The 25,241-nt window shown below is 36.1% G+C and overlaps 1 protein-coding gene across 3 annotated transcripts in view; it reads right to left on the bottom strand.

Moving 5' to 3' along the window:
- Window positions 1-10,434: 10,434 nt before the first annotated feature.
- Window positions 10,435-25,241, bottom strand: part of LOC150088897 (uncharacterized) — a 599,507-nt gene continuing 584,700 nt past the window's right edge. For all 3 annotated transcript variants that reach the window (XM_090369705.1, XM_090369706.1, XM_090369707.1), the window contains 6 exons: window positions 22,351-22,526; window positions 19,435-19,562; window positions 18,329-18,471; window positions 15,090-15,328; window positions 14,625-14,790; window positions 10,435-12,022 (listed from right to left, as the gene is read on the bottom strand). In XM_090369705.1, the coding sequence (XP_090225831.1) occupies window positions 11,766-12,022; window positions 14,625-14,790; window positions 15,090-15,328; window positions 18,329-18,471; window positions 19,435-19,562; window positions 22,351-22,526 (1,109 nt within the window). In that variant the 3' untranslated portion in view covers window positions 10,435-11,765. The remainder of the gene's footprint in view (window positions 12,023-14,624; window positions 14,791-15,089; window positions 15,329-18,328; window positions 18,472-19,434; window positions 19,563-22,350; window positions 22,527-25,241) is intronic.

Consider the following 25,241-nt stretch of genomic DNA (forward strand, 5'->3'; position numbering starts at 1 on the left):
AAACTGCCAAGGGGATCGTTGGTCGGGATTTGGAGTTAACCCTGTTTGTAGTGAGCAAATAATTGGGAAGTGATCACTGTTAAAGGTATCGGTTAATACTGACCATGTCATGATCGGAAAGATGGATAGTGAACAAATTGTCAAGTCTATTGCTGAAGCAGAACCGGTTGGTATGTGGATGTAGGTAGGAGATCCAGAATTTAATAAATTAAGATCATTATTATTCATGAATTCCTCCATCAGTTTTCCTCTTTTATCCATTGTAGTAGACCCCCACAATGGATGGTGTCCATTTCAAAAAGACAAATTGGAGTTGGGAGTTGTGAAATCACGTTGTCAAGTTCTGAAAGCAGAAGTGCAGCAGATGGCAGAATATAAATGGAAACAATGGTAAATGATGTACCAATAGCAATGCGAGCAGCCACGGCTTCTAGGGTAGTCTTAATTGGATCGGCCTGAATGGAATGTTAGTGTTAACAAGAATAGCTACTCCTCCACGTGTAGGTGATTCTGAGTTCGTATCTCGTCTGTACATGGTAAAATTTGAAAATTTTGGCGAAACGTGAGGTGACAAGAATGTCTCCTGTAAGCATACGCCTATGGGATTGAATTGAGCGATTAAATCTCTTAAATCATCAGAATGAGTGCTTAGTCCTCTGCAATCCCACTGTATGATGTTATGCATTATTTAGGTTTACCTGAGGATGATTCATCTGACTATTTTTTGTACACGGGACATTTTTTCCGGTCTTTTTTTTTTTTTGGGAATGTGAGGCGTCCAATATCCATGGTGTCATCTGCATGGAGTTCTAAAATGGGCTCCTCATTATCTAGCAACTCATCTACATCCATATTGTTGGTGGGAGATAGCAACTCATCTACATCCATATTGTTGGTGGGAGATTCCATATTTTTTGTACATGGGACATTTTTTCCGGTCTTTTTTTTTTGGGAATGTGAGGCGTCCAATATCCATGGTGTCATCTGCATGGAGTTCTAAAATGGGCTCCTCATTATCTAGCAACTCATCTACATCCATATTGTTGGTGGGAGATTCCATATTTTTTGAGCCTGAATCAGATTTTAATTGTTGTTTTTCAACTGGGACCGATGGGATATGAGTAGGGATGATGATTGGAGTATTTGTGGCTTCGCTAGTTTTTTTTGGAGGATTATCTTTTTAGAGGTTGAAAGCGTAGATTTGAGCCAGTTCACTGGAGAGGTGTTAGGTGGAACTGATACATCTGTTTGAGCTGCAGTAGAAACAAAGTTTCGAGTGCGAGCTGCATAGGAACGACTACTAGGCATGGTCGACATAACTTGACAACGTGCCTCAGGAAACATCACGTTATTTTCTATTTTGTATTTTTGAATTTTCTTTCCTGTAATCCATAGCTCACAAGTTTGGGAAAAGGCTGGGTTGCTTCCTTTGCAGTTTTGACAGAGCAATCCGCTTGAGTGTGATCTTCAGAGCCGAAGATGGGACGTATGGCCTCACCTCTACATGCCTGCTGCAAATGCCCATATTTCTGGCATTTGAAGCAGCGAACGGAATTCGGAATACATGGTCTAATACAACAATTTAAATAGCCAGCTTTAATTGAAGATGGTAAGTCTGGTGTACTGAATGTTAAAATGATGGATCTCATTGGACTGAGATTTCCATCTTTTTTAGTCATAATCCGTTTGACATTTGTAACTTTTTGACTACTGAGTTTTTGGAGTAGCTCTTCTTCGGAGACTGTAATTAGGTCCCACTCACTGATCACACCCTTTGGTGAATTTAAGGTTCTGTGGGAAGTAACTGATACTGCAAGCCCACAAAATGATGTTGTGTTTAAGAGCCGCTCAGAATGTTTCGTGGTGGCTGTTTCAATGAGATCTCCGGATTGTAGTCTTTTCACCATTTTTGGTGATCCAGTAATTGATTCCAAATATTTTTGAATCAAGAAGGGTGATAATTTGCCTACATATTATCAAGAATGAATCACCAAGAAATTTGGTAATTCATCATGGCATTGTGCTTCCCTTTGAAGCCTTTTGGGTTGGTTGGTATCATGGTCATTGTCAAGAATTTCTGACCTTGAGCTTGATGGCTCTAAAGGTATATAACTGCTCGTATCCATGTTAGCTCCTTTTGACCCTGTGGGTTTATTTTTACCGCCCAGGTTACCGGCCCCTCCAAGGAGGAAGTAGGCAGGAGCAGTTCCGCTTGTGGCTAAGCGGATAGGTTAGTACAGTTAGTAAGATGAATTAAATTAAAGAAAAATGTTCTTTCCTTCTTCTGGGCTCTCTTCTTAGTGCTTTTAAGAAAGTAGAGCTACTTAACAAAAAAGTTTAATAAGCAAGGGACAAAAGAGAACCTAGTCGCTTAGAGAAAAACGCTCTTCAATTGCACGAGAATCACTTGGCCATGGAAATGCTTGGCACCTGGCGCTGGAACACCACTTGAGACCCTATACAGTCAGAGCAACAGCCATTCATAGGCAATCTTTTAATCACTATAGTACCTTTCCACCAATTGCCCACTGAAAAAACATTTGCATGGAATGGTTTGAAGAGCCTTAACTAAATCTAAATATACTATATCAAAATTGTCCTTTCATTCCAGTTCTCTTTTCATCTATTATCTCCCCACTGGTTGCACGTTCTTGGTGTCTACTGAGCTATGTGGATGATAACAAGATACTCACTCTCATCATCCCCAGTTAAGGCCTAGATCTGGTAAAAGTGGAAATTAACAACACTCTCACTGCAGTCACATCTTACCTCTGCCAATTTGGGCTCAAGATCAATCCTGCTAAGTCCGAATTCATGGTGTATTCACTGAAGCAAACTCTTTCATCTCCCCAGCCTTCAGTGGGCAACACCCTCATCCCAATTGTGTCCAGCCATTGTGATCTAGGCATTGTGCTCGTCTCCAAACTTCGATTTAATGCCCACTTAGACATGCTCCTCACACGTGCTTCAAGACTCTGGTGGATAGCAAAACAACATCTACATATCACCCATGAAAAGACAACTGTGAAGTACATAAGAATAGTTATCTTTCCACCTTTGCTCTATGATGCTGAAATTTGGGCTTCAGCAGCACTGTCAGTAAAGAAACCACTCTTTGCAGCAGAATTCTGGCTTGTAAAGTGGGCCAATAGGAGGCACAACCTTCCAGCTCCGATTTGCACCATGCAGCTTGCCGACTCTCTCGGGATTCCACGGCTTCCTACCTTAATCGACGACCAGCGCCTCCTAGCAACAGTCAAGATGATAACAGGCATAATTGCAACACCTTCATTCTGGGGTACCTGTGGTTGGTGGATTCCCCCCTGCTGCCCTTAGGGCCAACCCTAAGCTCTACCCACGTTCAGCATGACTCCATCTCTCGGACAGGTTCCTCCCTTAGCAGATGCTCAAGCAAACCCAGGCACTTGACGCCAACCTGAACAAATTCACTGTTGAGTGGACATACCAGAAAAAAATGATGAGCAGGACTAATCGGCAATGACTGATCTGTACCTAATCAGCAATCATTGATCTCTACCTTGCATCTGCTTGTCTGATTGAGCTGGTGCTCTTATCTCGATGTTAAGTCAGCTCGATCAGATCTAACTCTCGTGTGGAGTTCTCTCCTTTGTATCGAAATATGTTTTCATTTGTATAGTTACCTTTTTTCATTTTGTAAATAATTGTTTGAGTATCTCGGAAGTATTGGGAGGCTGTAAACCCCTGGCTTTATGGCCATGAAGGGCAATAAAGATTCTCTATCTCTCTTTCTCTTGTGACAAATTCATACTGGCTTATCAGTTTAGTTAGACATGATTTCCCTTAATAAACATTGTTTCTCACAATTCTATTTCTGTCCAAATCCTGCACTACATCCTTTATCATGGAATTCATAATTTTCACAGTCTTAGAGTTAAGCTTGCAGTTGTGCAATTATCCATTTTTTTTTTTTTTTTGGAACCACCTTTGTAAATTGGTGGAGCATTTGTACATCTCCAATCTGCTGGGACTTTACCTGAGTCCAGAGACACATTCATTAAAATAGATAGTGGTTTGACAGTCTGTATTGCTGCTTCCTTTATTATCCCATCAGCTCTTTGTGCCTTTCAAAGCATGACAATTTCTCTGCCAGTCCACTGTTGAAGCCTAAAAGAATGTTCAGATGTAAATATTAATGAAAAAATTTATTTAGTTCATCAGCTATACTTTTAGGATTGGCAATGATGTTACTAAAGATATCCTGTAGAGGACCAATATGGTTATTCAGCCCTTTCCTTCTTGTGTATAATAATGCTTAAAGTAGAGGATTGGCAAATTGTTGATCATGGTGCTTATAAATAAAAATATAATTTTATGCAAAACATCAGTGTGAAAAATTACTTGTTTCATTTAGTTTTTTAAATTACTTCAGATTTTATTAACTGTTTAAAGAATGAAAGCTAAAATAAAGTCTCATAGGGAAAAAAAAAGTTTAATTTAATGGAAGTTTTTTTTTTTTTGAGAAACAAAACAAATAGCTCCAGTATTCACCACCAGAAGGTCAAGGTTTCACTGTAATACAAAACTCAGTTACAGAAATTGCTGTTATGCAGTATATCAATGATATGTGATAGGCCATAATGTTGTGTGTGCTAAGCAAAAAAGCAACTTTGACTATGAGGCATATGAATCTATTATGATCTCTCCTATTATATGAGAGCTGTTCAATAAAGAAAAATCATAATTTTTTTTCACAATATATCTTTATTAATTCATATTTTGATGGTCATTTTCAAAGTAATCCCTATATGACGAGAAATGCACTGCCATTCTTTAGAAACATGCTGGAAGCAATTTTTTGACATGCATTTGAGAATCACCTCTGATGTCTTTACAACTTCTTGTGACGACTGGAAATCTTTTCCTTGCAGCTCTTTCTTTAACTTTGGAAATGGGGGAAAAAAATGCAGGGTGCAAGGACAGGGCTGTATGGTGGATGAGAAACACTTGACATTAATGCTTGCTAAGTACTCCATGACAGTATGAGCAATGTGAGGTCACATTTTTGTGATGCAAAATCTACCCACCTGCATACAGTTGATTGTTTGTGATGATTGAACTATACTGTGATGACAGTACAGTTTTGCAGTAAGGTCCCATAATAGTCATATGATGTGACACAACATGCCAGTAAGCCATTCCTTGAATATCAAAAAAAAAAAAAAAAAAAGAGATGACCATACCCTCTCTTTGCAGAAACTACAACTTTTGCTTTTTGTGCGAGTTGGCAATGACGTAGACTTCCAAACAGTTTTATTGCTTACTCTCTGGTTAAAAATAATGAAGTCATGTTTCATCTGTCATTATCACCTTGTGCAGAACCTCACTATCTTCAGTAACCATCTGTTGTAGCTCCTGACAAACTTCCATGCAAACTTGCTGTTGCTCAGGTGTGAGTAGTCGTGGAACCCATCATGCATAAGTGTGTTACATGCAAGTAGTTATGGAGAATATCATCGTGAGTGCTTTGTACTGATATTCATGACATCTGCCAGTTGCCTCACTTGTTATATGACAATATATTGAAGATTGTTATATGACAATCTTCTCATGATTACGGAAGCAGTGTTTATGGTTTCTGTGGTGACAAGTGGTTGGAGCTCCTGGACTGCTGATTTTTGTGATTGAATCACACCCATCTTTAAACATTCTAAACCATCTGCGAGCTGTGCTATATGAAAGTAAATTGGAAGTAAAGCATAGATTCACCATAAGCCTCTTAACATTTCATATGCTTCAGCTGATATTTCCTTGAGATGGAAATAAAATTTGAGAGCAGCATACTGTTCTTTTTGTATCATATCCATTGTTCCATAGGCAACTGAACAGACATAAAGTTGACTGACTGCCAAGGTCACACCATGCATATGAGTTAACCGTGTAGTCTATATGTGAGTAGCTTGTTTTGATCTTAAATTCTGCAGCTCAGCTAGAAGTAGCAAGCAGTACTGGTGTTCATGAAAAATGATGATCATTCTTTATTGAAGTCCTCGTAAAACACACATTCTTGGGGGGCTTTAGCTCCATCCACAACTGAATAACTGAGATCATAGATGCATCTACCCTATGAATGCAGCTATGCTCTCAGTTATTCAGGTGTGCATTAACAATTTGCAGATTATTTGTGTATAATTTTTTTTATAATTCATCTTACACAGGATCAATCATAAAATTAATCACATGTAAATGCAAGTGGTCCTTGGATTTATGATGCAGATTACATTTGAGAAAATTTCCATGTTGAAATAAAATACTGTAGGTTGGAAAAAATTTGCAAAAGAGACTAAAATAACAGCACTGATTTTTTTTTAATGAAAGATAGGAAAAGTAATCTTATGAGGACTTGAAGCCCTATTTCAGTGGTTTAATAAAAAACAGGAATATCTATCTCTGATTCAATGTGTAAACATAAAGCTTTTTCATTAAACATCAGGATTGGAAGGCAAATTTTCTGACACATCTGGGTGGCTGAACATATTTAAGCAATGATATAGTATTCACAAACTTGCACATGGGGAGCAGCTTAGTGCTTCTGTTGCAGTGGACAATTCATTTTGTGCAGAATTTCAGAAATATGGAGGAGAAACATTTACAGCCTGTCAATTCTTTTCCTTGTGTTGATTGGTGAACAATGTATGAAATGTAAATGAGTAACCAAAGAAGTGTGTGGAAGAAAAACTTCTGATTGAAAATATAATGAAAGATGTGAATATTAAATTCCTATTACTGAGCTCTGTTGGCCTATTGGAGCAACTAAGTGAAGGAACAAGGAACTAAAATCCATTATTTGGGTACCACTTGTCTCCGTGCAGTGGGTGTGGTTGTAGAATGGAGTGATTGTAAGGTCGAGTTCTGTCATTGGGTGATTATTGCGAAGGCGTTTTCTTTCGGATTGTTTTGTGTCATCGAGGAGGGAGGTGCTTAGCTTAGGTAGGGTGTTTATCCCTCCCCCATCCCACTGTTTTAAAATTGGAAAATGAGTTCCCGATTTAAAAACAGCGGCAAGTGGGAGGATAAACACCTTAGGCATATCAACCTAGGAGGACAGTGGGTGGGGAAAGCAGTGAGTGGCACCTGCCAATCACTGCTTTGTTCCTGTCCATTTGTCGCAATTTGGACTAGTACCCAAGGTCTGGTACCAAGGTTATAATGTACTATTTCCAAAGCAATTGTGACTATACTGGAGTTTTACCAAACAGGGTTATATGCAATATGCAAATGTTGAAATGTAACTCCATTCTTATACTTAAATGAAAAGTATATTTTGCATTACTTGAGAAAAAAGGTGGGATTGACATCAAATTTTCAGTATGTATTATTTGTCCTTGCAGAATTTTTAGGTCCAATTCCATATTTCCCTCCCACCCCACAGAAACATCATGATAAATTTAAAATGCAGTTTTGATCCTTTTCAAATTTTAATTTATTTAGAATATTCTTAGGACCCTTTGTTTGAAATTTCATGTTGGGGTGTGTGTGGTATGGGTGTTTAATGGCGCACAAGCTGCTGTGACTATAGTGCGCCTCATTTCATATTGGATGAAGGAACGTGCTGTGGAAGGCCAAATTGCAAAAGACAGTGACTGAAGTGATACATACTGTAGAAGACTGAATTTCTCCTGTGGAAGACAAAATTTCAGAGGAGAGTGATCTTTTGTGGAGTATAAGAGCACATTGCAGATCAGGGGTACTATGCTGAACAGTGAAATAAAAATTTTTCAAAAGCTGTATTTTTAACAGTAATTCTATAAACTTTAACCACCCACGTACTTCTTATATCATTTATACATAGTTGTTTTATGCTTCCTTTCAAGCGATTCTGACAAGGAGTATCAAAAGCTGGCATAGATTCATCCAGGATAAAACAACCTTACTAGGCTCTCCCATCTGAATTATAGCCAAGATCCAGGCCTGGGGAAGTTACTTTTCCATCCTTTAACACTACTACATTACTTCTACATCTTTTAACCTTACTAGTTCCAATTGAAAATAAAGCAAAAGTTCAAAGGTTCAGCAAAAGTATAAGTAGTCATCCTCTACTTATAATGTACTATTTCCAAAGCAATTGTGACTAAAAATTAACAAACATTAATATGATTTATGTGAGGATAGTGAACATATAAACAGACTGGACTGGAAAGGTCCAACTGGTGCTCCAGGTGAGAGATTCTTCCAAATGGCATACTAGTGAATTGAGTGATTTTTTGAGCACATGAAAATCATGTGCTCATTTCCACAAGAAAATCACTCAGTTCACTAGCTCTTAATGCCAGCTGTGATGATAATCATCTCAAAAATTGACTGACTGTTTTTCATTATTATGAATGATATGGATAAAAGTCAACACACAATTTTGTTTAGCTCAGCCTACCTTCGCTAATCCTTTTTTGCTTTTTGCTAGCCTTTTGGTATATAAATAAAGGTGAAGTTAATAGTTGGGTTATGATGCATGTCCACCTGAAAAATATCCATTGTACATAAATTGACAGTTTGAGATTAGTGGCTTTTTCTCTGTCATGCTGCCTAAATATGCACATAGTACTTCAGTAGGTTTGGAAGTGAAATGTGCTGTTTATACAGAGTTGTTTAGTGAAATTGAAAAAACTTGTGTATATGCATGTATTAGTTTTGAATTTTTACATACTTAATAGTTTTATAAAGTTGAAATTGGAAGTGACTAATAGTTTCATACATTTATATTTTATGTTTATAGTTTTTTTTCCCAAATATAATTAATAAAACTTTTTATTTAAAAAACTTTTAAAATTTTCATTAAAAATTAATAATTATATTTAATGAGTATTTCAATTCACAAGGAAAAGGTTAAGCATTGCTATACTGTAAGCAGAATTTTAAAAAATTGAATTTTTTTTGTAGAAATAAAAAAGAAATAGGTGGATCTGTCTGATCTGGAGACACTACCACACCCAGATTAATATACAAATAAATTCGGTCGGGTAGATAACTGTTAAAAAAATAAATACATATTTCATGTTTTTATTAACAGCATTAATTAGGGGCTCAACATCTGGTGAGTATGGGCTTGGCACACCCAGGGTCCTGAGCTGGATATCATCATTCTTCTCTTTCTTGGTGATTTCCTTCTACTTTTCTCTCTCTCTCTCTCTCTCTCTCTCTCTCTCTCTCTCTCTCTCTCTCTCTCTCTCTCAGGGTAACTCGGGAATTTTTTTTTGGCTAGTGCAGCATAAGCCTCAGGCTTCCTTGCACCGTGTAGCTATTAATAATAAAATAAATAAATAAAATAATGCAGTTGACCTGAATGGCAGTATTCAAATGCATTGGGTCTCTCTTGTTTTGGTGTGCTTGTCCAATATGATAAGCACACTGAAACACTGGTTTAACCCTTTCATGAGTAGGTTATCCAAACATGTGTGGGATCCTTTAGTCAGTTTTTTATAGGGGATTGGACTCTGTGGAGTGTTTTTTCATGAAATTTTCAAGTTTTATAAAAATGAAAACTTTGTACATAAATGCTTTTAAATATTAATTTTTTTCTTATTTTGACTGGATTGCCCAGCATTAGAGTAAACTTACTGCCAAAAATCAACCTAACTTATTAAAAATCAGTTCTTTAAATTATTTTTTAAACTAATTGAAAAAATTTTTAAAATATAATTAAAAAAAATAAACTCATCATTACTTTTTGAAACCATAATATTTGCTGTATCTATTTATGTATTATTTAATTCAATTTCATCAATTTCTGGATCTGAATTTCACAGAATTTCTACAGCTCCTTTTAATCCAATATTAGGCAACAATCCTCTTCTGATTGTCCAAAAATAGACACAATTTTAAAACATATAATTAATAATAGATAGCAGTATATACTGGAAAAATTGCAAGATAATTCATAGATAAACAGACACATTTGAAATATAATTGAAAAAAAAAAAAAAAAGTATATCTGTGTATGCACCCCTGGGAGTCCACACATAAAAATTGTAGATATACATACTCATGTAAGGGTTATGACATGGTTATGACATTAAACAAATATCAACTCTCAAGAAAGCATAACTGTTGCATAAATTTGCCATGTGCAGCACAACATTCTGTCCAGTTTCTGAGTGGTATCCACCCTCTCCCAAATTTGTATGCTCACAATGAAGATGAAATATGACTCAATTCAGATAGCATTCTTAAGTGTAACAGTAGTAATTGAGAAGACGGTAAGAAATAATTTATGAACAGTTCTCTCTTTTCTCTGCAAACACAAGTGAAAATAAAAACTATTGTGCTTCAATAAATATCTAAACGTTGTCTTTAGGAGATTTACCAATTATAGATTTTTTCAAGTTGATGTATCACAGATATGAGCATATCAAATTTTGACTTAGTGTCTGTTATTAAAATAAAAATGAACACCTGGCAGACAACTGATCACAATTTATTGCATTTCAAAGACCTTTACTTCACAAACACATACAATAAAACTGATAGCAAAACTATACAGAGTATGTAGTTCACCAGGAAAAGCACCGGCTTGAAACATTTAAGGTTTGAAGTTTTGTATAATTTAGTGACTTGTCCTAGAGTTCTATGATCACATAACACGCTCCACTAGCTAGCTGCCACAGTCAAATAGTAAAGGGGTGGAGAGTGTTACATGGTCGGGTAGGAGTGGATGAGCCCTTAACTTGTCAGTGTTTTTATTAACATTAGCAGCCTGAGTAAGAAAAAAGCTCCTTAGGAACACACACAAATACTCACTCCCTCTCATTCTCGTTGTCTCTCTTGCACACACACATGCACACAAACATACACACATGCACACATACAGGCATACATCCATGTATTCCATATGGTTACAACAGAATGAACACAACCGGTCTACAACTGCAGTTTTTAAAATAAATGTTAATAAACATATATATAAATAACAAAAATAAGAAACAGCCATTTATCAAATGTAGTTTGGGAGACAGCTACGACATGAAGCACTGCTATTTGTTGTTTCTCAATAGTAGACATCTTGTCACATAAGACTGCTATCAATCTACATTTGAATAATTCAGTGAGACCCATGCACCCACATGCCCTAGAAGTAACGTCCCAGCTCCAGAAATATACACACATTCATAGCAATAGCTCATTTTCCTATATTAAAGGTTTTCTAAGTTTTTGCTGCCTTTTTTCATTGCACTCATTGACAGTGGAAGCAAATTTTAAGACCCATATTTTATAAAATTCTGTCATTTTCATTCAATTTTTTTGAGCACAATTACCAAACTTTTTAAAACCTTCAATTACAAGCTGTTTTCAAAACCTTTCCCCTATTTACAATGAAAAATAACAGCAATTGAAGTTAATATACATTACTATACACTACAGACATCATAATGAAAATTGGCTCGAGATCCCTTCAATATTTGAGGTTTCCACTGTTTATGAATGTACGTTGGACAGAGCATTATTTGCCTTGAGTATCTTCTCTCTTCTTGCGATCTCCTAAGGTCTTCATTTGGCACATTGTAACCTTGCTGTTTATGTTGAAACAAAACCTTTAGGAAAGTGAGCTATTAATGTTAGTGCACCACCCTTTGTAGCACCCGAGACCTCAGACTTTCTACATCAGTGACTACAGAGGGACTGAGAATTTGTTCAGCTTTACTCCTTTGACCACTCCTCCACAGCACTCTGAGTACTTTAGGAAACTTCCATAGAAAAACTATGGTGATAAAATTCTAGAGAGTTGGCAGTAATTACAGACTTGGATGGGAAGACGGATAGTAATCGGGAGATGGCTCAGCCACCGGTTCTGGTGTTGTGTACAAAGGATTGGGGAAGTCTGGGGGATGTGGCAGTGGACCTGCTGCCTTGGGCCTCCGCCTGTATGCCATTAACCAGCATGATATGGCTACAGCTACAGCCACTAGAGCAAGTAATGTGGTAATCACAAGGGAGATTATAAGTCCTAGCTTGGGTAGACAAACATTATCTATTTCTTCAACTTTGGGACCTGTAAAAATATAAAAAAGAAGAGCTTAGGTAAATTGATATTTGATTAAAATACAATAAAAACTGTCAAAAAATGTATAAGATAACTTAGCAAACACTGTTCATTATCTATAAATGGGAAGATGGCTGGGGCTACATTTTCAGAAATATTTATTAAGTGAAATAAGCTATTATGAAGACCCACACAGCGTAACTATTAATATAATGCTGCTAGTAGAAGAGCTTGTTGAAATAAATGAATGGACAGTTTAAATATAACTTGAAAATTAAAATTTTAAAAAGTTTAAAATTTAAGTGCAAAAAGCTATTGAAATTAAAAATAAAGACAGAGCTTTATTCCATCTCAAACCTCTACAGACAGTCACTGTGGTGTGGGGCCAAGCAGGATTTTAAGCATTTATTCTATTATAATTATTGCTCCAAAATCTTGAAAATAACTTTTGATGAACAGTAGTACCTAATTCTCTCTCTCTCTCTCTCTTGGTCACTGTGGTAAAGTGAAAGAGTACAGAGGTACTTGAATGGCCACGGTTTTAAGTCCATGACTACTAAATGTGGTTGTATTCTTTTTATCTTTTGACCTTATGTGGTCATCCCAGAGTATATAAACAGAAAACTTATTTTATTTTTTATCCATTTTTCTTACTTTCTTTGCATTAATTTTTTTTTGCAGACTGAATTTCAGATCTTAACTGTTACTTAAGTACCTTTAAGTGGTACTGTAACAGTACCACTGAACTGGTACCACTTAAAGTGGTACCAGTTTTTATATACATATACACTTGGCACTGATATACAGATGGAAAAGAATGGAAGGGACTTCCTGCTTGGATAATGGCTTTGACCCATCATGACAAACTTGATAGGATGATAATATAGCACTACCTAAGAGATAGCCTATCATGTTGCATACAGAATGTCTTATTATAAATAATTTATTTTCATCTCATAAATAATGGGCTATCCAAATTTTGATCATAAGCAGGCCACAAGAGGACCAAATCATTTCTTAGGCATTCATCCATGGGATGCATGATTACAGTCTCTCTCTCTCTCTCTCTCTCTCTCTCTCTCTCTCTCTCTCTCTCTCTCTCTCTCTCTCTCTCTCTCTCTCTCCCCCTCTCCATCACATGTGTACGCATTGAGTTTCCACTTTATTAGGTACCTCAACCTAATATTGAGTAAGTCACCCCCTTTAGATGAGATGTCATGGACTAGATGAGGAGTCAAAAGGGTGCCACAGGTTTGTTGGTCCATGTTGACTCAGTTGCTTCCCACAATTAGTTGCAAATTGGATTCTGCAAATTTCTGTTCTGAAGAGCTTGTTCTACCTCATCCCACAGGTGCTCAATTGGATTGAGATCTGGTGGCTGGGTAAGCCACCAGAGTAGACTGAAATTGTGCTCATGTTCCTGGAACCAGTTTGGCTTTATGATATGGTGCATTATCTTGTTGGAGGAATCCATCTGCAGATGGATGCACTGCAGCCATTAAGGGATACTCCTGGTTTAAACCAATTTCTAGATAAACTAATGTGTTCAAATGTTGCTTAACTGGTATCAAGGGGGAGCCTATGCACCATGAAAGCAGACCTCAGACCATTACATTGCTACCACCAGCCATAGCATGAGTTTATGATGGGTCCATCATAAACTCATGCTATTTTCACCATATTCCAGTCCTCCCATCAGTGTGAAACAGCAGAAATCAGGATTTGTCAGACCAGATGATGTTTTTTCAATCCTCCATTGTCCAGTATTGGTGTTCTTGAGCCCACTGTAACTGTACCTTCTTGTTTTTTTTTTGCTGACAGGATTGTAATTTGATTCAGTTTTCAGTTATTGGCTGTGATATCTCATCCATGACATGGTATGAGTTGTGTGTTCTGAAATGACTCTTTGGTTGCCACTTTTGTACTGGGTTGTTATTTGATTGACTGTAGCCTACAAAAGCCTTGTCAGCCTCCATTGGCCTCTCACATCAACAAACTGTTTCCAACCAGGATTGCTGTTAGCTGGATTTTATTTGGTTACTGTATTAATCTTGATACATCTGGGGCAGAGTCATGCATGAAAACCCCAGCAGGGTTGAGCTTTCAAGATACTAATACCAGTGCATCAGATGCTGGCTACCATGCCACTTTCAGAGTCATTTAATTCTTTCTTCTTGCCCATTCTCATATTGAATTGCAAAACATGCAGCATCCCTACATATCTACCCACCTGCTTAATATCACATAGTACAAAATATGAGATGCTATTTACTGAAGGACCACTCCACTTCATGAAAATTCAGGTGTACCTAATATAGTAGCCACCCACTCACAGTATGTGTATTACTACATCACCTTCATGCAAACAAGGCACTTAAGATTTCCCATTATTCATTATATAGTAATAGCAGTAACAAGCAGTCTTGACTTTTTTATGGAGAACTTCATAAAGTATTAATGGGGGAGGGATGCCAGTTGGATAGCCCTACCATAAATGCTTGACTGATCTCTCAAATATGCCTGCACGTTTTGATTTTTATTTTTATTTTAAGAGAAATATACATGAATTGATGAAAATACTTTTAAACAGAGGAATAGGAAAAGTTCTTACCTTCAGTTGGTTGTGCAACTTGACTTTCTTTCTTGTCGAAGGTTAGGATAGCATTTGATTGAACCATTATTTCTTCTCGTAATGTTCCTTCTTGGTAACCCTCCAAAAGTGGCCTTTCAGCTTGACGTTTCTTTCTGCCAAATGCATCTACACCATCACAGTTTACCTGATTGAAAAAAAAAAAAAAGTTTTGCATTTAAATGTAATTTAAGGAACTTAAAATTAGTCCTTTAAGAATAATTTTCTAAGTTAACATATGTACAAAGATGAGATGTAAATATAAAGTCATTTTCTGTCTAGCAGCATAATCACATAATTAATAAAAATAAAGGAGAAAGGTGCTATTAAATATTTTACACTTTTTGAGATATTGCATTATTCTTAATCCTGGAATTATGTTAACAAACCCATTTAATTCTATTCTGTATCTTAAGATTTAAATAATGTTTTAATAAGTATACTTACTGGAGGACAAGAACCAAAGCACACTCTGATGTTACACTGGAACCTCAGATTATTACTTGTAGGAAATTTGAATGCATTAAATCGAGCAAGCAGCACCTTTTTATCAGGATCTAATTGCCAGTTGCCAAATATGCTAGGATCTGTAGCACATCCATTGCCATCTGTTACTTCATATTGAATTTCTTCATTGTCTTCCATAGTTTTGGCAACACAGCTACGAGCAAAGCCTCCATAAATATCTGTAAAAGAAGATTTTATTATGTATATTGAAATATTATTTTTAAAACTACAATCCACAAAAAAAAAATAGTTGTTAAATTTATGGTATTTGTCACCAATGGGCTGAGAGTTGGGGATAATTGAAGAAATTTATTGACATGGAACTTATTTCTGGAAGTCATAATTTTCAAGTATATGTGGAGGCATTTTTTTAAAGAATGATAAAAATTGGGAGAGTGAATAAAGAAAAAGAGAGAACAGTTAGCATGAGGAGTTAAATTGTGAATGGATTCCAGTTGACTGGTTGCCATGTGCAGTTCTAACAGATTTAAGAGAAAATGGCAGAATTACAAGTGCCAACATAAATATGTACAAACAGCATGTATCAGAAATTTAAGAATTGTGTGACAGAGATTGAGAGTTCGTGAAAGAATGGTAGATGACTAGACTATTTGACCTATTTTTTAACAGAATAAGGATTTTTATTGAGAGTTTAGGGACATTGGCTCAGGTATGAGATTTACATAGGATTTATAATTGTTCAGAATTAAAATAATACAATGAGTTTTCAGATGCTAAGGATATATGTGATATGGTTATGCCAATAAGGTTAAGAATTAAGGTTATTTCAAGTAGTGTAACAAAATTTGATATTTTTGCTACACTAGTTTGTCTAGTAATACCTTAAATTTATTTAAGTCATCAACTTTCACAACAGATGGAAGTTTGTTCCAGCAATAAACAATCGATGGCTAAAGGCAAACTTCTGCATATCTATTCTCCAACCATACTTTCGCAATTTGAATTTGTCCCTTCATGTGTACAGTTTGATCAAGAGAAAAAATCCCATCAGCACTGAGCTTGCTCAATCCATTCAAAGCTTTAAACACCTCAATTAGATCACCTCACAGGTGCCTAGTGTCGAGATGCTGCAACTTGCAGAACTGAAGCCTTTCTTGGTAAGAAAGGCTTCAGTTAAGAGCACCCCTTTGTTTCCCTCACCAATCTCATTGCCCTTCAAGATGTGGCCTGACCATTGCCTTATACAATGGGATGATCACCTCTTTATCCCTGCTAGCAAAATTCCTGTATATCATTGACCATGAGCTGTCCTGCAGACTGTCTGCATTGCTCAGAGAACTTCATATCCAACTGTACAATTAACCCCAGGTCTTGTTCATTTTCCACTAACCTGAGTGTAGTACCACACAATTTGTACATTATTCTGGGGTTACTGCCACCCATATGCAGTACTTTGCATTTGTAAATGTTAAACTTCAGTTGCCACTTCTCAGCTGATCTGCCTAACCTTTTTAGATCCTGTTGTTAACCACCCTGCCAACCTTTGTATCATCTACAAACTTGGACATTAAGCCTGATATGCCTTCATCCGTATCACTGATAAATATAGAAAACAACAACAGTAGTAATAGTAGTAATTGAGGCACGTGATGCAGGATCAGCCCAAGAAAAAAAAAAACAATTTCACACATTCAAAGTTTGTCCAGTTCCTCCTTGAATTTATTAAGCTATCAACTTCCATGACGACAGATGGAAGTTTGTTCTGGCAGTCAACTACCCACTGGCCAAAGGCAAATTTCCGCACATCTATTTTATAACTGTCTTTTCTCAATTTGAATTTATGCCCCCTCAGGTTCATAACCTGAGTAAGAGCAATGTCCATTGATTACCATTCTCTGTCTTCTCCTACTCAATTATCTCTTTATCCATAAACAACTCCAGATACTGGAAGGCAGTACTGTAACTGGTGCATGCTACCGTACTGAGGTAATCCTTCCCCATGTGCATCTGTTCTGAGGTGCTATTGGCCCTAAGTTCGTGTTTATGGATGATAACGCCACACCCTATCGCACAGCTGTTGATATGCTTTTGGAAAGTGAGGACATTGTTCGTATGGATTGGCCTGCCCGTTTCTCCCGATCTAAATCCCATCGAACACATATGAGACGCTCTGGGGAGATGCCTAGCGGCACGTCCACACCCACCAGAAAATGTTCACCAGCTGAAGATGGCGCTGACAGAGGAATGGACGATGTTACCCCAAGAACTTATCAATGACATTGTTCTAAGTATGGATAGGCGGTGCAAAGCGTGCATCGACATTATGGGTGGCCATATCTACCGAGGACCACCTCTTCCCTTTGTTCCATCTTTAGCAGTGATGCATCTGTATCATGGCAGCCAGTGCTATGTTCCATTTTTTAATAAAGTCCTTCTGTACAGTTTTGTTTCCGTTGTTGTGTTTCCTTCATCATTTCTTTACCTCATGAGGTCCCTTTGATATGCTTTTCCCATATTCAGGCCACTCCTATGAGAAGCTACAGGTGAAAACCTGAATGGTCCTTAAGTTTTGCAGACCAGTGCACAATTGTCATTTGGACATGGAGCAGGTTTTCTATTTTATAAATTCAATCTTGGATTTATTTGTTTACAGTGTTGAGCAAAAAAGGAAGTTGAAGAATTTGATGCAAAGGCAATTATGACATACCATGGTCTTATCTCAAATTGCTTTTGCACATTTGTTAAAAAAAATTAAAGTTGCAGGCAGTGGTTTGCAATTTTGACAAAGGGTGGAGTAAAGTAGGATGAAGAATAAAGGTTTTCACTACCAGAGAATGATTTCAGCAGTGCAATTGGAACAGGGGATTTAAAACAACAGCCTAACTGAAAAAGATGGAATTTTCTTGTATTTCATTTTCAACAATTGTAATGCCAAAACGTTATGAAGCTATGGGAATTTGAAATCATTAAATAACTTTTATTTTAAATAATGAATTAAATATTTAATATTTATAATATAGAAAGAGAAATTAATAAAAAAAATTTTTTTAGTTTGCAACACAGTAAATTTGAAGCTTTCTGATATTTTCTAAACTTCATATTAAGGCATCAAAATTTATGAATTTACTGTATATACAAACACACACATATATATATAGTTACCAATGAAAAATCTTAATGTTTACTTAAGAAATGGATCATTTATATAATAAACTCACAGTCTGGCTGAACATCTACTTTCAGCAGCAGATCATCTCCAATTTCTGCACTGCTTACTTCTCTTCCATCTGTGGTGCAGATTGTCATAACACAAGTAGGAGGAGGGCCAGTATTGGCAATTGTTCCTGATGTTGTAATCATGCTAATTAAAGAAAAAAGTTTTATTTTATTAATTTACACGACATTTTTAACTGAACAGCTAATGTCTAAACATTAATTTTTGCAAAAGTAAAAAGCACGAATTTCTGTTCTCAAAAAAAAAAAAAAAAAAAAAATCCATTTATGAGGTTATTGCTTCTGTAGCAAACAAGACATTACTGATGAAACTCAAAATTCTCTCTGTGCTATCCAGCTACCAGAAATTGTTCCAAAAGTGGCAAAAGTGCATTACTACTCAAAGAAAGTGCTTTTAGAGTGGCTATGTCTAGGTTTAGTTATATTTAATATGTAAGTTTAAGAACTTTTAGACTGTACCATATATTTAAAGTTAACAAAAACAAAAAGAAATTCAAGACCACAATTCTCAAAATAAAATTTGCTTATGCCAGGTTTTAAAAGGAATATATTTCTGAAATTTGTATCTTAAAATCAGATCTGAATTTTGACATATTCATATTAAATTTAAATTACTGAAATTATTTCAGATTCATAACTGATAATAACTATAGAAAAAGAAGACGATCTATCAAATTTGTATATTCCATTATTTTATAATAATGGTTATCATAACAATTACAGTTCTGTGACCTGATTTTTTCTGTGAATGTCAGTTGTTAGTTCACATTTTTTTATCATACCAAATATCTTACTCTTTATCATATCAACGTGATGTCTGTGACTAGTAATTCATGAATTAAAGTATTTAGGCACCTTTGATCCAGCTGTGATAATAAACAATGATTACACTTAACTTTCTGAATTTGGCAAACCACTGAAACAGAGATAACTCAAAGCTACGCCACACTAATTACTTTGTGGCAAGAACATTTTGTACTACACTGCAACATTAACAGGAAAGCTTTAACCCAAGCTCTATACCTTAATTTTTAAAATAACAATATCTGGAACTCCCAATAGGTAGTAATATGAAAATAAATTTACTCACCTAACATTGAAGCCCAGGGTTATAGTCTTTTCTCCGGTGTTGTATACACACTTAATGTGATATGCCCGAGCTCTGAAAGTTACTAATTTTGGATGCTTCTGAATAACTAGAATGAAAGATGCTTCACCCTAAAAATGGCAAATTATAATACTTTATTTAAGGGTAGTAATAATTTTGATTATTAATGCCAAATAAGTTCTATTTGCAACTAATGAATATTCACGAGACTAACTATAATTATTGCATATATTATCCATACAGTTCTAGTTATTAAAATAAACTGATTCAGTTTGATAAGTTTCACTCTATCCAGAATTTAAGAACACTGCATGATTCTGAAAATGTTAGCAAAAAACCTATAGCATTAAGATCAACTGACTTTATTCTATGTGCACTATAGCCAGTGTAGTGCCATTAAACACACACACACACACACACACACACACACACACACACACACACACACACACACACACACACACACACACACACACACACACTTTTATTCTGCTTAATACTAATTATAGGGCCAGCCTGAGGTGATATGGGCAAATGGCATAAGTGACTGTATCTTAGGCTCAGATACCGGAAATTTTTTTAATAACATATGGTTGCAGGTAACTGCATTGAGTATAATTCCACAACCACATATTACTGTACTGCATATGTCAAATATATTGTTATTTGGTTTTTAGGAGCATTAGCAACTAAGGCCATATTGCTCCAGGGATATGCGGTGGTCATTCCCTGACCTTTCCGCATCTGGTAGGCACGGGCTCGAACCCCAGTCTAATCAAGAAGCGTGTGCTACGCACTGCTGCTCCTGCCCACCTGGCTATGGAGGTGCATGTCAAATATAGCTCAATTCTCGGGTTAAAGTTACACATACCAGTAGTTATGTGATAAACGGAAGTTTTACTTCTGTACATCATTTGGCTGTTCACTTAGACAAAATACGTTACAGTGGAGGTCGCTTATTATGATTGCTTTGGGACACAGCTTAATTGATAACAATAACTGACTGATAATAATAACTGATGAAACAAGAATGCAGCTCTTAAAAATTGGTTAATTGTTTATGATACAGAGTGGAAATGTGTACATAAAAAGGCAGAAGTGAACAGAAAGAAAAAAAAATTAGATTGAGCAATATAAAATACTTTAATTTGATAGTTCACTATTTCTTTGAAAAATCCATCAATAAAAATGAAACTCTCATAATGTTTCTAGAAATCCCTACAAACCATTAAAAGCAAGGCTCTAGTCTGCAAAATAGTCAGATTGATAGGAGTACTGATACAGTACTTTTTTTTTCATAGAGCAATGACACCAACAATCATACAAACTGTACAAAATAACAGCAGTAACTAGATATGCAATGTGTTGGAGTTCAAGAATGGGTTAGTATGTAATCATTTCCACTGCACTTGCATAACTGCAATAAAGAAAAAAAATGAGAACATAAACCAAAGTGCTGATTATAATATATGTTGTTTTTTCTATGTTGTTGTTTATACTCTGGCACGACCACCAGGTCAGTGGAGTTTACAATAAATCATCAATACAAACATTAATTGTATTTAGCTTGAACCCCATTCCACTCAAAGAGCATGTGCTACTGCACTCATGCTCCTGACCACTTGACCATGTCAGGCCTAGTATACGTCTGATTGGGATATCATAAAAGTATATGAAGTCCATAACTTACTTGAATGATAATATTATCCATGATCACAATAAGTGGTGTACATTGTATTTATGTTTTGGCATATGTTCACTGAGGCCACCTGCCAGCACTGATGAAAAGCCCATAAGCTGTGTTTGTGTTGTCTCCAATTTTTCAACGGATATCAGATTCATCTTCTGTGGTGATGAAATTGAGTTGCATTTGTGTAGGGAAAATTCAGTTCAATTCTAGGAGTAAGGTACACATAACAGTAGCCATGTGTATAAATGGAATTTGCCTTTATGTCAAACTTAAGTGCAAGCCTTAGTGGTCAAAAACCTAATCCTTTGTCTTTAGCGTGGGCAAAAAAAAGATCTCCCTCCACGATCAAAATTGAATGCTGTTTACCATACAGTTTTATTTGATGTTTATTTATTTTTTTTAACTTTATTTTTTAAACTGTACTTTCTTCTTTCTTGTGATAGGTTGAGCAGTGACAAAATCATACCTTGCTTGCACCGTAAAAATATCTTGGGATATTACTGGTTAATTATGTGCAACTGCATTATAAATAATGCACATGTATTGCTTAATGATGGCATTATGGTTTAACAACAAAACATTCATTTTGAAAAGTTGAGAAAAGAACAAGAAGCTATACAATATTCAGATATAACATAAAACGTATAATTGAATTTTGCAGACAAGAGGCATAAAAGAGTGATTTTTAAGACAATGACTTTTAATGTAAAAATCAAACTCTTTCCTTTCTTTTTTAAAGGTTAAAAAAGGCTAAAATTTTAAAGTCATTATTATGCACCCATTGTAATTACCAAAAGTATAGCATACTTCAAATAACTAGTTTGTTTGCAGTGGTTTGAATGATAGTATCATTTGCCCTTTTCCAGTTATACTTTTTTAGCTATTGTATGTCTTCACACAAATCACTCAAATTATTCATCAGCTATTAGTTGCAATAATACATAATCCATACATATAAAATGTAGATAAAAGGAGCGCGACTACAGAATATTTGATCGCACAGAATAATTCTTTCATAAAGCCAAATACACATTACTACTCTAGGAACAAGTCAAATTGGCTAAAAATATAATATAAAACCATATTACAAAAGATACATGATCTGCATATGAAATATATTTTTTTCTGATTATAATAGTGAGTGTAAGAATACTGATAAAAAAAATAAGCAATTTTAATTGAGAAATCAATTTTATAGTTTTACTTACATTGATATGGATAAGACCACAAGTGTTAAAGAGCACTTTAAAATTGATAATCTCTCTTTCACTGTTGATCACAATCCTTCGACACTGTGGATCCTGGCTGTGGCCCTTCACATACACCACTCCATCGAAACCATCTAATTCAACTAATACTTGGACACCATCAGCAAGACACATCACTAAAATAGAAGCCACCATTTAGCATATTTGTTTTCCCACAAATCAAATTAAGAAACTTTTAAAAAAGATTTGTTCTTTTAAGAAACTAAAAGTATCATATTTATGTACTGTTATCAGTACATAAATATGATACTTTGACCCCTTATGTTTTCAATATTTATTAAAAATACTGATGAAGGTAAATCAAACTTATTAACTAAGTTTTCAGATGATATAAAGATTAGTTGGGTGGTTAATAACAGAAATTAAGGCATACTACTACTACTGCAACAAGGTATAAAAAATAATTGGACAGATAGGCTGAGAAGTGACAACTGAGGTTTAATGTTGATAAATGTAAGGTACTGCATATGAGCAGTAATCCCAAAATAATATACCAATTTGGTGGTTTGTTTGTTTGTTATTTGGTTTTTAGGAGCATTAGCAACTAAGGTCATATTGCTCCAGGGATATGCGGTGGTCATTCCCTGACCTTTCAACATCCTTGGTATTTGGTGGGCATGGGTTCGAACCCCGGTCTAATCAAGAAGCGTGTGCTATGCACTGCTACTCCTGCCCACTTGGCTATGGAGGCACCCAATTTGGTGGTACTACACCCAAGGTACTATCATCAGTCAAACCTTGGGTGTAGTACCACCAAAGTAAAGAACTAGGTAATTGTACAGTTCAACATGTAGTTCTCTGATCAGTGCAAACAGGCTACTAGACCAGCTCTGTCAGCAATATACAGGAATTTTGCTAGCAGAGATGAGAAGGTGACTGTCCCATTGTGTAAGGTAAATGGTTAGTTGTTGTTGTTGTTGCTATTAAGTTTAACGACACAAGGACTGCTGTGACCAAATTGTGTCTGTTCATAGTTTATGTAGAGGCAACATATTGTTATAGATGTTAAATTATATCCTCCTGTATAGGCCAATACATTTTAAATGTCAAAAGGTGATCTATATTTGCTTCATTTCCTATAAAATGAGATAGATCATGTGAGGTATTCAATGTGGTAAGTGATTGAAAGGTGGTTGATCGAATGGTTGAATGTAAGGGACAATCAACCAGAAAACAACGGACCGTAAGTTCTTTGACGGTATGAGCACTGCGGTGGATTCTCTCCCAATAATAGGAAGAGATGAGTATGATGAGCGTGTCCAATTCTGAGTCTTGCCAATACCACTTCCTCTCATCTGTTTCGTCGGAAGCCAGAGAGCCACAGCTTTGGTTCTTGCTTTATCTGGTAAAGTTTATTGTTGGTGTTACTTTTCCAGATCTGTAACCATTTATTGTAGCATGCTTTGCATATCACAGACTTATAGTCAGTGTATGGAACCTGAGGACGTTGTGAGAGAGTCAGTTGGGGATATTTAGTGGCAAAGTCAGCACTTTCATTTTCTGGAATGCCAGACTTGCCAGAGATCCAGCAAAAATTGATCGACTGATTGGACACACTTCAACAGAATAGCCGAGAGTGAATGTGTTTCAATGTAGGATGAGAGGAGGAGAAATTCTTTCTTATAGCAAAGACAGCATTGAGGGAGTCAGTGTAAATTATAGCAGATGAGATGGAAAGCTCTATAATCTTACAAAGTGCTAACTTGATGGCATATAATTCCATCATCAAAGTTTCTTGCGACAACTGTTAAAATAAATTTATTAAAATAAAAATAAAAATGATATATACATAAGATAAAACAGAAATAAAATAAGATAAAAGCATTAAAATACAATAAGATAAAAGTGTTAAAATATAATATAATAAAAGCGTTAAAATACATAGTAGCTTTTGAAGCGAAGTGCCTCTTCATCAGCTGATGAAGAGGCACTTCTCTTTGGATAATATGGTGATAATTTGCCACAGGCTGGGTGGAGAGAGAGAGAGAGAGAGAGAGAGAGAGAGAGAGAGAGAGAGAGAGAGAGAGAGAGAGAGAGAGAGAGAGAGAGAGTGTGTGTGTGTGTCACCAGAAAGTTTGGCATCTCATTGCACTACGCTTCTCTTCGTAGCCTTTTCGGTTGATTAGCGTCATTGCCATAAGGATTCTGGTCTTGAGCTTGAAGGCTCTAATGGTGAAAAATTATTCAAATCTATGCTTGCTCCTTTTAGCCTTGGGAGAGGGATTTTCTTCTCCCAGGTTACCGGCCCTCCCACGTGGAAGCAGGAGCAGTGCCAACCAGTGACCAAGCAATTACGAGAATAGGAGAGCAGTACAGTAAATGGTTAGACTGCACCTTGAGTGTTGCATGCAGATCTGGAATCCTAATTTTAGGAAGGATATGGATCTGTTAGAACGGATGCAGAGAAGAGCCACAAGTTAGTCAAGGATACAAAAGAGTACTCTTATCATGAAAGACTTCAGTTCTTCAAATTGTAATGCTTGGAAATTAGGCACCTGCTGTTGTTGTTATTTGGTTTTTAGAAGCATTAGCAACTAAGGCCATATTGCTCCGGGAATATGCGGTGGTCATTCCCTGACCTTTCCGCATCCTCAGTATTTGGTGGTGACGGGCTCGAACCCCGGTCTAATCAAGAAGCATGGGCTATGCACTTCTGCTCCTTTCCACCTGGCTACGGAGGTGAGGCACCTGCAAGGAGACCTAATTGACTGTTTAAGGCTTGAAATAGATTGACTAAACAAAATGCTGATGGCATTCTTATTCCTTCTTGGACAACACACGAAGGAACATAAACTTAAATTGAAAAAGATTGTTAGAGGATAGATGTGTGA

The sequence above is a fragment of the Mastigoproctus giganteus genome, chromosome 3 (assembly GCF_048544385.1).
Source record: "Mastigoproctus giganteus isolate SK-2022 chromosome 3, ASM4854438v1, whole genome shotgun sequence".
NCBI lineage: Eukaryota > Metazoa > Arthropoda > Arachnida > Uropygi > Thelyphonidae > Mastigoproctus > Mastigoproctus giganteus.